Source organism: Apteryx rowi, unplaced genomic scaffold (genome assembly GCF_003343035.1).
Source record: "Apteryx rowi isolate R43461 unplaced genomic scaffold, aptRow1 scaffold_498, whole genome shotgun sequence".
NCBI lineage: Eukaryota > Metazoa > Chordata > Aves > Apterygiformes > Apterygidae > Apteryx > Apteryx rowi.
Window position 1 is genome coordinate 324,952 of NW_020450758.1, and position 13,240 is coordinate 338,191.

At 44.7% G+C, this 13,240-nt stretch overlaps 1 protein-coding gene across 1 annotated transcript in view; it reads right to left on the bottom strand.

The window, feature by feature from the left end:
• LOC112972580 (disintegrin and metalloproteinase domain-containing protein 9-like) overlaps nt 1-13,240 on the bottom strand; it is a gene marked incomplete at its 3' end in the record, with an annotated part of 42,820 nt that overhangs the window by 17,113 nt on the left and 12,467 nt on the right. The window contains exons 2-8 of the mRNA XM_026079261.1: nt 12,088-12,170; nt 11,173-11,237; nt 10,220-10,298; nt 9,424-9,500; nt 5,323-5,518; nt 605-679; nt 51-122 (exon numbers count right to left, since the gene is read on the bottom strand). Coding sequence (XP_025935046.1) covers nt 51-122; nt 605-679; nt 5,323-5,518; nt 9,424-9,500; nt 10,220-10,298; nt 11,173-11,237; nt 12,088-12,170 — 647 coding nt within the window. The remainder of the gene's footprint in view (nt 1-50; nt 123-604; nt 680-5,322; nt 5,519-9,423; nt 9,501-10,219; nt 10,299-11,172; nt 11,238-12,087; nt 12,171-13,240) is intronic.

Here is a 13,240-nt window from a genome sequence, read left to right on the forward strand (position 1 = left end):
CAACCAATGGAGCAAAACGGCAATCGGGACCATTAGATCATTACACTCACCGTGTTCAGGATGTTGTTTATGGAAAGGAGTAGATGTAACATCAGAGTTTCATTGTAGTGATTAACTTTAAACTGAAAGGGGAAAAGGCATATGTTACAATCTCAGAATTGAGACAGAAATCCAGTTTTAGGGTGAGCCTTGATTGCTCACCCATTCTGTGTCTGTATCAGCTCTTTCCCAGCCTAAATCCCTTTTAACCACATCAGGCATATCCATGTCATGGGGTTTCTAGCACTGCTACGGGTCAGTGGACCACMGTGATTTTGGGAGCAAAGCTCTGCGCATTGATGGGACCTTCTGGAGGTASCTTGCTCATATATACACATGGGCTGAGCGCAAGCAATAGCTCTTCATGGTGAGGAAGCATACTGCCAAAAGAAGTGCTTTTATTTCCTTAATCTTTGAGAATCAGTGACAAACGAATCCCCTTATTCTCTAAAAACAGGCATCGTTGTAATACGTTCACACAAGTAGGATTAAATATGAAGGACTAATTCAAATATAGCCATACAGTCACAACAAAGTACTGTGGTTATAACTTGCTGACACTTACCAGCTCTTTGTTTGTTATAAGAACTAATTCTAAATATCTGATGGACACCTGCAACTCRTGAAGTTTGGAAACTTCCTGGAAGTGAACAAATCACACCACAGTTATTATGGTAAGTTCAGGAATTTTTAAGTGTGTGCCAAATTACAGATCAACGGCAAAAAAACAGGTGGCATTACTCAAGCAAATTCAGAATTTCCCTGGTACCCATATGACGAAGTACAGGAACACAGTGCAATTATGTGTTAGAGAATGAAAAGGATTAACGGGTGCCAAGCCTAATCAGGGAGAAACCTGAAATATTCAGAGGCAGAATACCGTAACAAGTCAGCTATTCTTGGTATCAGGTGTAGTAACTGGCATCGCTCACGTTATACCAGCTCACTGTGAGTTGCAAAATTTTTGCACTACTTTTACTTTTTTTTTGTTGCTTTTTTATCATTAAATCTGGAGGGAGARTAGAGTGGGGTCAACAACATATTCAGTCCTGCGTCAAGAAGTTCAAGACTAGAAACCAGAGAGATAAACAGATAATGAGAGAGTCAAAGTTGTCCTGAACTGAAATTGTTCAAGCCACATGAAAGCCTCTACAATAATTCTTAGTTTTGTTCAGTTTTACCCAGAACATCTGAGTAATACAACTAATGGGAATATGCACACTGATAGACCCAACCACTGAATCAGAAAGGCGCCATTTACTGAACCCGGATTCCAGCAATCTCTGGAAATAAGTTTTTAGTATTTCTTGCTTGTGTCCTTTGCACATTTATTTGTGGATGGGCAGCTCCATGGTTGAAAGAAAATCTATCGTAGGTGCGACACGCTCAGTCTTGAACCATGAAGAAATGAGTGGAGATAGTGGGCTGGTACATTTTGTGCATCCAGCGAATTAATTGCTGGTAGCACCTAATGGGTTAATGCGCAATCGGGAGGATCATGCTTCTCTTTGGAGCCACAAGATTGCTCAGTAGCTGCAACGTCCCGTCTCTGAGAACAGCCAGCGGATGGGCACACAGTGAGACCCCCGGTGCACTGCTTYGTGGGTTCTTCCTAAGACAGGAGTGCTGGCTTTGAGTCTAAAATTCTGGTTTTAAGAAACGGTATTTACTTGTTGACATAGCAAAATACTGCAGTGTAATCCTTGGAGTCTGATCCACATGAATGGCAAGCAAAAGCCAACTGTCACGTGTGCGGCACTGAGCTCTGGAAAACTGGCCTTAAGAATTCCCTGGAGTCCAAGGGCTGCCCCATCTTCTTGACTGGGGTAAAGAAATAGCTGCAATAATCACTGTTCGCCCCGTGCTGCGGAAGGGAAGCTCAAATTCGAAAGCTGGGAGGAGACCACCATCATCACCCCCTCCTGCGTGAGGGGTTGGCTCGCAGAAGGACCTTGGCATGAGATGGACGAGTGAACTGGGGCTAGATATGGAGAGACACCAAGCCGTTGTCCCCAGCGGTATTGACTCCTGACACACTCTCATCTGCTCTTAGAGCATCCCAGGGTGTGCAAGGTCTGCAAATTCAATCAAATAGCAAGGAAAAAAAGAAGGTAACCCTGCAAATGGCAGGCTGGTAGCTCTGGCATCAGCTGAGGTGGGAATGACGGAGACACCATAGCCTTTCTCCTAGAAACTCTCATGTGTGTGAGATAGTAAGAGAGGAGGAGTAGGTTTCTACCTCTCAGAAATATGACTTTCTATCATTTGGTTGTTGCAGAAGTATGCATTGCTAAAAAAAGAATATTGCTTAAGAGTTGTTTTAAACGAGGGGACTCATCTCTCTTCTCAGTTGAACAAATACTACTTTATTAATATTATAAATTATTCCATTTCTCTGGCATCTTCTCAGTAAATTCAATGAAATTATAGTAATTTATAAAACTTTGTTTCCACCATGGGAGCTGATAAGTAATTCTTTCCTCTAAGTGCTTAATATTATTATCAGAAGGCAGCATCTTCGAACGTCACTATTTCTTTCACTGACTGCAGTTACAACATGCTGACATAGGACAGACTGTTGCTATTAATAATCCATGCTTCTAGTTACAAAAATAATACTTTATCTCAGCACTTTTGAAAGCAGAAASAGCAGTGACAAAAGTCTTCCCAAGCTCTAGAAAGCACTCATAAATCAAAGCAGATAAACTTTTTTTAACCAAGGCACTTCTGAAAACAACATCAGTAATAGCCAATATCAAACAAATGATGTCAGAACAAATTAATTGCCTTTGATAACATGGAAATAGGGTTTCCGAACAGAGGAGAAGCAAGAGATGTGTGCATTTTGACATCATTAAAGGTTTTTTTCACTCCATTTAAGCAAACCAGGGCAGTACAGTTCAGGTTTGCTTCCTATAAGGCGTATACTAACATCATTAGGAAGTGAGATAGAGAAAGCAGTTGTTGCTGTTTATCTCCAGGATGTAAAGATGCATTAAATGAAGTCCCATGGGAGTCAGGCCTGGACTGGAAACTGTTCAACATCGCCTCTATCCCAGGAGCCTGAGGTTAAGACAGAGYGCTGGCAGATTTGCAGACAGCTCCATCAGAGAAGTGTGATGAAAGTCAGGACGAAACTCAAAATTATTCTGCTGTTCAGTGAGGGAAAAGAAAGGCGAACAAAAAGGGTGCAGGAACAAGAGAAGCATCAGTAAGGCAGGTGAAGTACCCTTCTCCCTTCCTCGGTGCTCACAAGACATCGGCAAAAACATTGCTAAGAGACAGGGGACCCACGTGTGGCTACAGGGAGCTGCACCCTAGGGCCCCTCTGGAGTCAAGGGAAAGGCAGAGGCACTTTCGCAGTGCAAACAAAGCTATTCAAACATTTTGGAGGTTTCTCCAGAAAAGGTTTCTCACATCCTCAAAGCACCTATTTCTCTCCATTGGCTATGAAGGGAATTTTGGTAATTTGCAAAGATACAGGTATTTAYGGGACAGTTTACAGTTCAGCAGGGAGGTGCCAGGCAGTGATGTGTTCATGAGAAGCAGGCGATAATCCCATCCCTAGCATGTTAGTCCAGTAACCAGAGCGCTCACGAGCTGTACTGCTAAATAAGATGTCCAGGGAATAGTTTTGGGTGCTCAACTGCTCCTCTACTCCCTGCTCACTTGCTCCTTATCTCTGTTTTGCACTGTTTCAGCTAGATCTCTCCAGGACAAATCTGTWACGGAGGGGATCAACCAGAGCAGGCTGGATGTGAGCTAAACCTTGGATTCAGCCCCTTGGCCCTCTTTTATTTAACACTGTGGATGCAATCACAGCAGCAGATATTGTCTATAGGCCTCTTCTGCTGGGGCAGCCTCCTTGTGGTGAGATGGTGATGCCTTTTGCACATTTTCCCAGTTACTGGTGCACTAACAAAGAAGATTCCAGCATTGGAAAAGGTTTCCCAGAGAGGCTGTGCAGTCTCTATCTTTGGAGCTTTTCAAGATCAGACTGGAAAAGCCCCGTGCAACCTGGTTTGACCTCACAGCTGACCCTGCTTGGAGCAGGAGGTTGGACCTGAGTCCTCCCRAAATCCCTTCCAACCTGAATCACCCTATGATCCTGTAGGATGGAGATCAAGACTGTTGTCAGTCTGAGAGGTCAGTAGCACCCACTTCCCAGGAGCACAGCCCACACATCAAGCTTTGTCCATCCCCAGGTCTTTGACTAYGCAGCCCTAGAAGAAGAAGGTCTGGAGAGAAGAGTCATGGATTCAGACCTCTGGTCCCAGGACAAAGTCTGTGTTTTCCCTTCTGGAGTCATGCAGTAAAATAATAGATTGCCAATAGATTATCTATCTATAATAGAATGTCAATAATAGATTTAAATTGCTGCTTCTGTAGCTTCTGATCACAGCATAACTAGAAACATGTCCTTCCTCTCTAAAAATAATTAATCTTTTAATGATTTTAATGGAAACCTTTAACTGCCTTTATCTCCTGTTTCCATACAAACTGGCAGAGATGTCAACTCCCCTCTTTATTGCTAACTTAAAAAAATCTTGCTTCCTACTTCCACTTTCATTTCAACCAGGACTTTTAAAAGTTGGATATTTTTTTCATGATTTCTGAGATTAACTGTGCGGGAAGGGATATCAAGAGAGGATCAAACCCCGGGCAGGATGAACTTCACCCGACCAATCCCTGATGAAGTGTTATTTAACACTTTCACAAGTCTTCAGAGGATTAAGATTCCACAGCCTCCTCAGGTGATTTACACCTAGCTTGCCARTTAATCATTAATAAGCCATTTGAATATGGCTTTGCTTTATTCTGCAGTCATCGCACCTACAATCACACCTCTCAGCCCAGAAAGCTCTTTACACCGCTAAAGCAGTATGAACAGTGAATAAGCAGAAGAGGTGCATTGCCTTTCCACCCCCAGGTCAAGATCTCTTCCAGGGCTGATGTAAGCTGGGAGCGGATGAGTTTGTGAAATGCTGAACTGCTCTATGTTTGAAAGGAAACGTCCGAGAGAAAGAATCGGGTCTTCTGTTCTCACTACTAAGTTTAGGCATGGCTGAAAGTATGGTTTCCATAGCATGAGACAGTGCTTTGCTCATGATAACCACACAGAAATCCTGCTAGCTTTCAGACCTGCCAATACATTATAGCTTGAAACCCCGGTAATGTTCCTCTGAATACAACAGGAATTTCCAGTACAGTTGGATCATTCCCATATTCCTTATATATACACACTAACATGCAATACTACTCTAGCAGATGAGGAACTCTTACTTCAATAACAAATATTTTACGACTCCCATTTGAAAGGTCTCCATCTTCAGGCAGTTCATCTTCATTTTCTTCAGGCACTTGGCACAGTTGAGACGGGTCGCTCTCCAGTGCCTTCCGATGAATAAGATGTTGAAATGTAGAGGAGTTTTCAACAGGTTCGATTTCATACCTCAAATCGCCAATTTGCAAAAATCCACTGCGAATTTTCAAACAGAAAAGCAGCTAAGCGATTTGATGAAAGTAAATGGCTTTTCAAAATATTTTRTAAATATAAAGAGAAACAAGGTGTACGAACCCTTAAAACAGAATCTAAACAAATGAGCTGGAGGCAGCCATGTGGATCTTACCAGCGGGTGGGAATGCAGGAGACACTTCTGGGGCTTCAGTGCTATTTGGATGAGCCTGTATTTTATAGTTTTTAGAGAAGAAGATAAGGAAATATTCCTTTTAGCTCTTTCATAATGCTGTTCCTACAGTCAGGGATCCATTGGGAACTTACAAGGAACTCACTGAAAAGATCTCCTAGGGAAAAAAGTATCATGTCCAACGTTTAGGATGCATAAGACAGCATGAAAGAGCAATCATGCAACATTGGGGAAAAGTAAAGGAGCTACAGATGAATTTCATATATTGAATGAAACTGAGAAGGCAATAAAAACTCTGGGCTACTTATCTTTCAAGGTGAATCTGTCTGTAAGATCTGTTTATTTATTTAGTGGGAAGACGCTATGGCTAAATAGGCTGTGTCCATTAATAACTACAGGAATATGTCACTACTGGCACAAACAGCAGAAAAACAACCTGAAGATGAGATCCCATGAGGGACTGAGAGGAGGAATAATTAATTCTTTAAAAAAACCTGTAGCAGTAGGGTTAAAAAAGAAGAGAARATACCTCAATCTGAGAATGGAGGGACAAAGTAGTAGCTGTGATGGACAGTTAATGTATATTATGTTCTGTTAAGATTATGGCTAGACAGGTGGAGTTCTGGGAGCAGGGAGCAGATGTCTGGATGGAAAGCAGGATTTTCCCTAGGATGCAGAGGACATTGCCTAGTCTGCAACAGCCCAGGGAGTCCCTAAAGATTATTCTAATAAGCATGCCTGGAGGATAGGACCCACTTTGAAGGTAGGCAGAGGAAGACTGGTTTCCATAGTTTTAATTTTTATTTGATTTTATGAAGTTCTGAGTTTTCGCTGTTTTGAAAGCTGCCTCGTTTTAGTCTGTATCTTAAAAAAACTCACTTAAGCAATTCAAAGACTTTTTGGGGGGCTTGTTTCAAGGTGAAGGTGCAGGTGGGTCTACCCAAATCTTAGTCCTATGCCTTGATCTCATCAGAGAGGCTAAATAAGTCTTAATTCTGCCAGAGTTCAAATTATTTAGTTCTAAAATGTCCAGAATTACTGGCTAATATGTCAAAATAGGAAAGCATGGCTTCGCCAAACACTGAGCTAGAAACCTAGAAGACTTTGCTAAGTCAGTTTTCTTAGTACTCGGTTGGTGGCATTCATCAAGAAGATCTCAAATTGGAGAAAATGACCTTTTTCTCACCCGGAGAGTATCCAGGCTGTGAGGAGAGCTAAGATGTGAGTGTGAAGCTATCTGCAGCTGTGTTGACAGGAGATCCTTTAATGGCAGAAGGGCTTTTGATCACTGAACTGAGAGGCACTTCAGGTGCTGAAACCCAAACTTCCTGGATCAGGCTGGGGCTTTGTCCTGCCTGCTCTTATGTACTACCTGGGCAGGAGCAGAATTGGAGAAAATCCACAGAGAATTGGGAATGCAGCCAAGAATTACTGTGGAGGGTCTAGTTCTGGAGCAGAACTGTGGGCATTTCTGTTTGATGTCCAAGGCAACAGTACTGATCTCTGTGTAATCTCAGTCTTGGAAACCGCTGTCAAAATATTGTTATGAATCTCTCTGCAAATGTTGCTCACAAGCAGGAACACTCACAGGCACAATTTGGGATCGACACTGGTGCCTGCATCTTCTGAATGCCCTGAGAGCAGGCTGAAGCCAGCTCTGAATGCATCTTGTGTGGAGCCTGGTGCAGGAGTAATAAGGATGCAGACTGCCATTATCCCAGGATGGTTCTGAATGATGCCGAATGGTGAGACTGTATGTTCATGGTCAAATCTCTTCCTGCAGAGGAAATGCTATGACAGCTAAGGAATCTAATGGCTCCTCATGTTCCTTAGGTGTTGAGTAAGAATTTAGGTTTAAGAAGCTAAAATTTCTAAGGTGGCTTTGATCAAGGTTGTGATTCCACAAAAAGTCGTCCTTTATTATCCAGCCCTTGAGACAAGGAAAAACCTTTATAGTTTGGTGCCTCACATATACAACCAAGGCCAATACTTTTGTAAAGCTCCTTAGTGCTGGACTAAGATTCTACGGTGCTTCCTGAGCCTAGAAAGATACTATCTTCTGGTGGACTGTACTAACAGATATGAAGCATAGCTCTCTAGGTATCTTTAAAAGCTCTACCTCAGTCCTAAGAACCAAGATGCAAGGTACTCAGATCCCAAGTGGCAATGCTGGAATGTTACTAGCTGATAAAATGATTTATTTCTAGAAGTCACTGGAGGTCCCCTAGAGGTTTTCGTGTGGCTTGGATGACCACTGAGTCACTTCATCTGTACACGAAGAAAGTTCATGCCTTCAGAAGGAAGGTCATCCAGCAGTCTTTTGGTAGGTTAGRTAACTTTTTCCCCATGAGGACAGTCAAGCAGTGGAATGGGGCCCAGAGAGGTTGTGCACCTCCATCCTTGGAGGTTTTTCAAGRCCTMACTGGATAAAGCCCTGAGCAACCYGGTCTAACCCCACAGCTGCCCTGCTTCGAGCAGGAGGTCAGACCAGACACCTCCCAAGGTCCCTTCCAACCATTATCCTGTTGTCCTGCATGTCTGTGACTGAGCTGTGGGTGCCCCAAAAGGGCAATTGATCTTGCTGAAGTGTCCTGGCCGCGAAGCAGGGCCATAGGTGGGAGAAGTGCAACCCTGTGCAGGGGAGAAGGGGGGATCTCACGGGGGATCGGCCTCGTGAGCAGCTATTTGCTTTTTCTGCAGACTTGCGCTTTTTCACCTTTTCCTGACTGTTGCGGACCATGGCTCTGCAGCTGCTGGGGCAGACAGAGATCCCACAGAGCAGGTTCACCCTCACCAGGGCTTTCCCRGCTGTTGCTCAAGAGTTCAGGGATAGCGAGACTGTGCACGGAGAAACGCGCCTAAAGCACAAGAGCTAGATTTTGGTCTAGAAACTTAGTAGCTTGGGTTCATCTCCTAGAGACGCTGACTGCAAATACACTACATGCGCGGGGAAGCAGCAAAAACTTGGGTTTTGTGGCTCACGGAGGAACAGTTTCTAGCCGGGCATTCACCAGGGACAGCCCACAACTGCAAGAAGGGTTTTACATTATTTGTTCTTTGTTGCACTTTGCAAAATCCATCCTTTCCATGAGCTTTTGGGGAGGTCCCTAAGGTGGATATTTTTGGAGAAGATTGACAGCTTTGGATTGATAATGTTGTAGCGGGATAATGTAAGTTCAATACTGTTCAGTTAGACTGCTCAGCTGGGGATGGCTCATTTAAAAATTCTCTTAACCTTCATAGGAAAGGCTGCACTGGTATTTCTTTTTGCTTGACTATTACTACAAAGTAAATGAGTTCTACGGTAAAGACCTCGAGAGAAATGGCCACAATGTTCATGGGCGACCACTGGTTTAATGATGTGGCTCCGGGAAGTCTGATTTACAAGAGACAATGATGCCCTTACTGCTTTGCATCTCACGTTCAGAGCTTGCAGTGTCAGAAATAAATATATGCAAAGACTCAGAGCTCACCTAAAGAGGAGAGTTTCTCAAAGGAAAGCAGCAGAGCGGTGCTTATTTAGTTGACTGCTTTGTAAAAGTAAATCTTTGGCATGCAAAAGCTTCTACCTGCTTGCACTCTGAGAAGAAGAATACAAAGCACGTTCTTGGGACAAGGATTTTATTAAAACTTGATTTTCTATGAAATGGGCGTGTTTTAAATCTCTAATCTAGATACTGTAAGATCTGTAATGTATTTTTTTTTTAACTACGCTTGAAGATTTGTATTTTAGTACCTGATGCCGAAGCATGTGCTGAGGGAGACGAGGGATCCTGGGGAGCCTTCCACGAAGCCCTCGTAGTAGCAGTCCTCCTGCAAGGAAAAAAACTACATCAGTGAAGGGGCATGTAAAAAAACACAAATTAATCCTCAATCTGTTTGGAAAGGGTATTTCATGTGCAAAAAAAGTGAGGATGTAAAATGTGAGCAGGGAAAAAACACAAGCCTACATGGGTGAGAGCAAGTCCCAAAAGGCCATTAAGTGGCACAGCCTGAAAGGGAAAGTCTTGAACATGAAGACAAGGCACCAGAGTTTTCTTGTGCTTGAAAACCGGGAGTGAAGGGAGAAATCAAAGCAGAGTTAATTAAAGCTATTTGGAAGTCCAAAAATGTTTCATCAGAATCAAAACATTGAGGAAAAACACTTTGAGGGTCAATACTGCCTTCTTTAATAATAGAAAATAAAACATTTTGATAATGATGAAATAGTCCTTTTTGGTATTTCTAGTGTTTTTTTTTCTTTTGATGGCATAAAATTACATTTATTTAAGAAACTTTAGAAGTTTGAAATTGAAATCAAGTGTTGTTCTGATCAATCTGAAATTGTTTCTTTTTCCATTTTTATCAGCTCTTTATGCAATTTCCTTCTTTCTTTAAACAAAAATGTAAAAATAGTGGATTTTTAGAAAATTGCCTGAAAAACAGAAAGCCATTTCTTGCTTAGATTCATTGGTATAATCGGATGACCCTGAAAGGAGGATGGTAATTTAGTTCTACTCAACGTTGTGTCTTTGACATACGTCTAAACTTACCTGAATGTACGGATATTCGGTTATCAAGTCTCCCTCTTGATTGTAAGTAAAAACAGGGAGATCCTTGGCTATCAAATTTCTGAAAATCAGAGCAGAAATCCTTAAAATTAGAGATACGGAGCGCTTCCCCTTAAGCGCAGCTATTTCGTTTCTCTCCTGCAGGCTGCAAGAGACGCCTGGCAATTCGCTTCCCCAATTGACGGCGAGTCCCAGACCGGTGCCAGAGTTTTCGTAGGAGAAATCCCGGCAGCGGGAGCGACTGAAGCTACACAACGTCAGACGGAGCCAGTTCCCCGGCTTTGAACCATGCGAGGCGGTGACAGATGGACAAAAAGGTGATTACTTAAGACATATGCATTTATGTACTTTGAAAATGCTGTTCGTACGGACATAGGAATGGCCGTGATCATTGAGTGTGTGCATCCGATCTGCTCCTCGTGCACGTGCAGCATTTTAAGCTCTGGATGTAGAGAGAAGCCCCATCAACCCGCATAGCCAATATCCCTGGAATATCAGTCTTCTGATAAAAGTTCCAGCTGGTCCAAGGCTGGGCTTCAAGATCCACAGGAAAGATGACGGACAGCCCCGGGTGCTTCCTGGGATCCTGCAGGCTGGCTGGGTCCCACCAGGAGCTGCCGTGCCTGGAGAGGGCCCGTGCGGGGTGGCCACAGCTGCAGCGGCTCAGCACACGGGTGCTCGCGGCACGCCGGGAACGTGATGCAGCCCCGGAGAGGATGCAAAAGGCACCTGCTTGGATAAAGCCCCGAGCAACCTGGTGGGACCATGCTTTGAGCAGGAGGTGGGACCAGAGACCTCCCGCGGGSCAGGCAGGGGATGGGAAGTTGTCCTTAACCGTGGGGAGCAACCCTGGCGCTCAGAGCAGATTAACCACAATATTAGACCGGTGCAAGAGTCAGAGAGGAGGAAAAACTCGGGAAGGAGCAGACACTTACTTCACTTGYGCTAGATGGATGACGTGGTGATTTCCTTCTGCTGTTATTAAATATGACACCTCCTCCTAAATCRTTTGAGATACAACATTTTAACACTTTCAAGATTTAACTCAACGGTTCCAGCCTTCCCTCATGAAAACCGTTTAGCACCTCTCCTCGAGCATGTTCCCAAGGGTGATTTTCCCAAGGAAACATCTTCTCGAGAGGTTACCCTCCCTCGCTCACCCTGTTTAGTGCCCTTCCTTCATTCCCGCTAACGGCCGCTGCCAGGGATGGGCTCCCGGGCCGGGTGGACACGTTCTGGCCTCRCGTCCCTGATTTTGCAGCCTCCCGTCTCAAGGAAAGTGACTTTGGGAGTGTTAGAGAGCGCAGCCCCCTTTCCTCAGAAAAGCTGCTTTAATTTTGCCATTTCAGTCTGTTCCTAAGTAAAACCAACTCCAGGCTGAAAAAAGCTCAATATCTGGACTCCCAGGGCAGAAATGTTTTCAGAAAAACATTGAAAGCCTTCCGTTGGCAGAGAAAGGCTCCAAAACTCGGCCCCARACCCTTTCATGCAGTGCCATATTGATTGCTCGGAGCACGGTTCCCGTTTTACCCTTTGCCAAAGACTTCTTCTCCAGAGCCTGTTTATTTTTAAGAATCCCCTTTGTAGCATTTAGCATTGTTGAGATAGCACTTAAAAAGAAAAAGAAAAAAAAAAATTAAAAAGCTCTTTTTTAAGTATTTGGCAAGTCAAAAGCAATAAGTTTGAAGTGACAAATGCTTCCGCCTCACCCAGCTGGCATCTGGCATGTGGAGCCGGGGAAAAAGGCACAATTTCCCAAAATCCCAAGCTGCCCAACTCGGATTGGGGAGCCGGGGAAGCTAAGCCAGGCGCTGGCCGGACCAGCAATAATTTCCTAAAAAGCAAATGACCTTTGCGAGCGCCCCATGCCTTGGCTCCAGCTTTCTCGGCACCGTTACTTCGGAGTAGAGGATTCTTGATGTTTCAAAAAAACCTAGAAGAAATAAACTGCTGAAAATGGATATTTGAATATGACYGAGCTACGGTGGTCTCCCGTCAGCTGAGCCTTCAGGAAATGGTTCTGTTCTGTGTTTAAGGGAAAAAGAGCATTATTCACACCAGATAATGAAATATTTCCCACCCCTGCAATGTAGAAGGAGGATTTTAAAGGGAAGTTGTTTTAAAATTTGGCATATTTAAATTTTCAAGTCCATCTATCTTAAATTAAAGGTATAAAAGAGCTGCTTGAAGAGCTCTTGTTGCTGTTAATACTAATTTCTAACGAAGGCTAGGATACAAGAAATTCCAGYGAACATTTTTCAAAGGGAGAAAATGAGACGATTTCTGTAATTGCAAGATGATACTGAGCCTGACTTTGATCTCAAGCAAAAACACAGAATCAAAACTGATGTGGGATCACAGGAAAAAGAACATCRAGATTTAATTAACAGCATTTTGTGAGAGCCAACGAGCTGGTCTGGGAAGGACGTTGTCCCAGGAGCCACGTGCCCAGGATGGCAGAGCATCCTCACCTGCATCCCTCACAAATGTCCCCAGCCCATGTCCCTAAGCCCACATCTCCAGCCTGAGTCCCCAGCCCCATGTCCCCAGCTGGTATCCCCAGTCCATGTCCCCCATCCTGCGTCTCCCATCCCACGTCCTCCTGCTTGCATCCCCTGCCAATGTCCTCCAGCCCATATCCCTCAGGCCACGTCCCCAGCCCGAGTGCTCCAGCCCACGTCTCCCAGTTTGCATCCCCCAACTCACATCCCCCATCCCGTGTCCCCCAGCCCACGTCCCTGACCCACATCCCCAAGCCTGCATCCTTCCACCCGCATCCCTCCACCCACGTCCCTGTCTCACATCCCGCGTTCCCCATCCCGCCCTCCCCTGCCCCCAGGCTCCCGGTCGCTGCCCCTCACCTGGGCAGAGGAGCAGGATCAGCGCCGCGACCCTCGTGCCCCGGCGGGGCGGGCAGAGCGCCGGCCCCATGCCCGCGCTGCTCGCCGCCCCGGCCAGCCCTGCTGGGACACAGCGCTCAGCCCGGCCGCCCTGGTCCTGCCC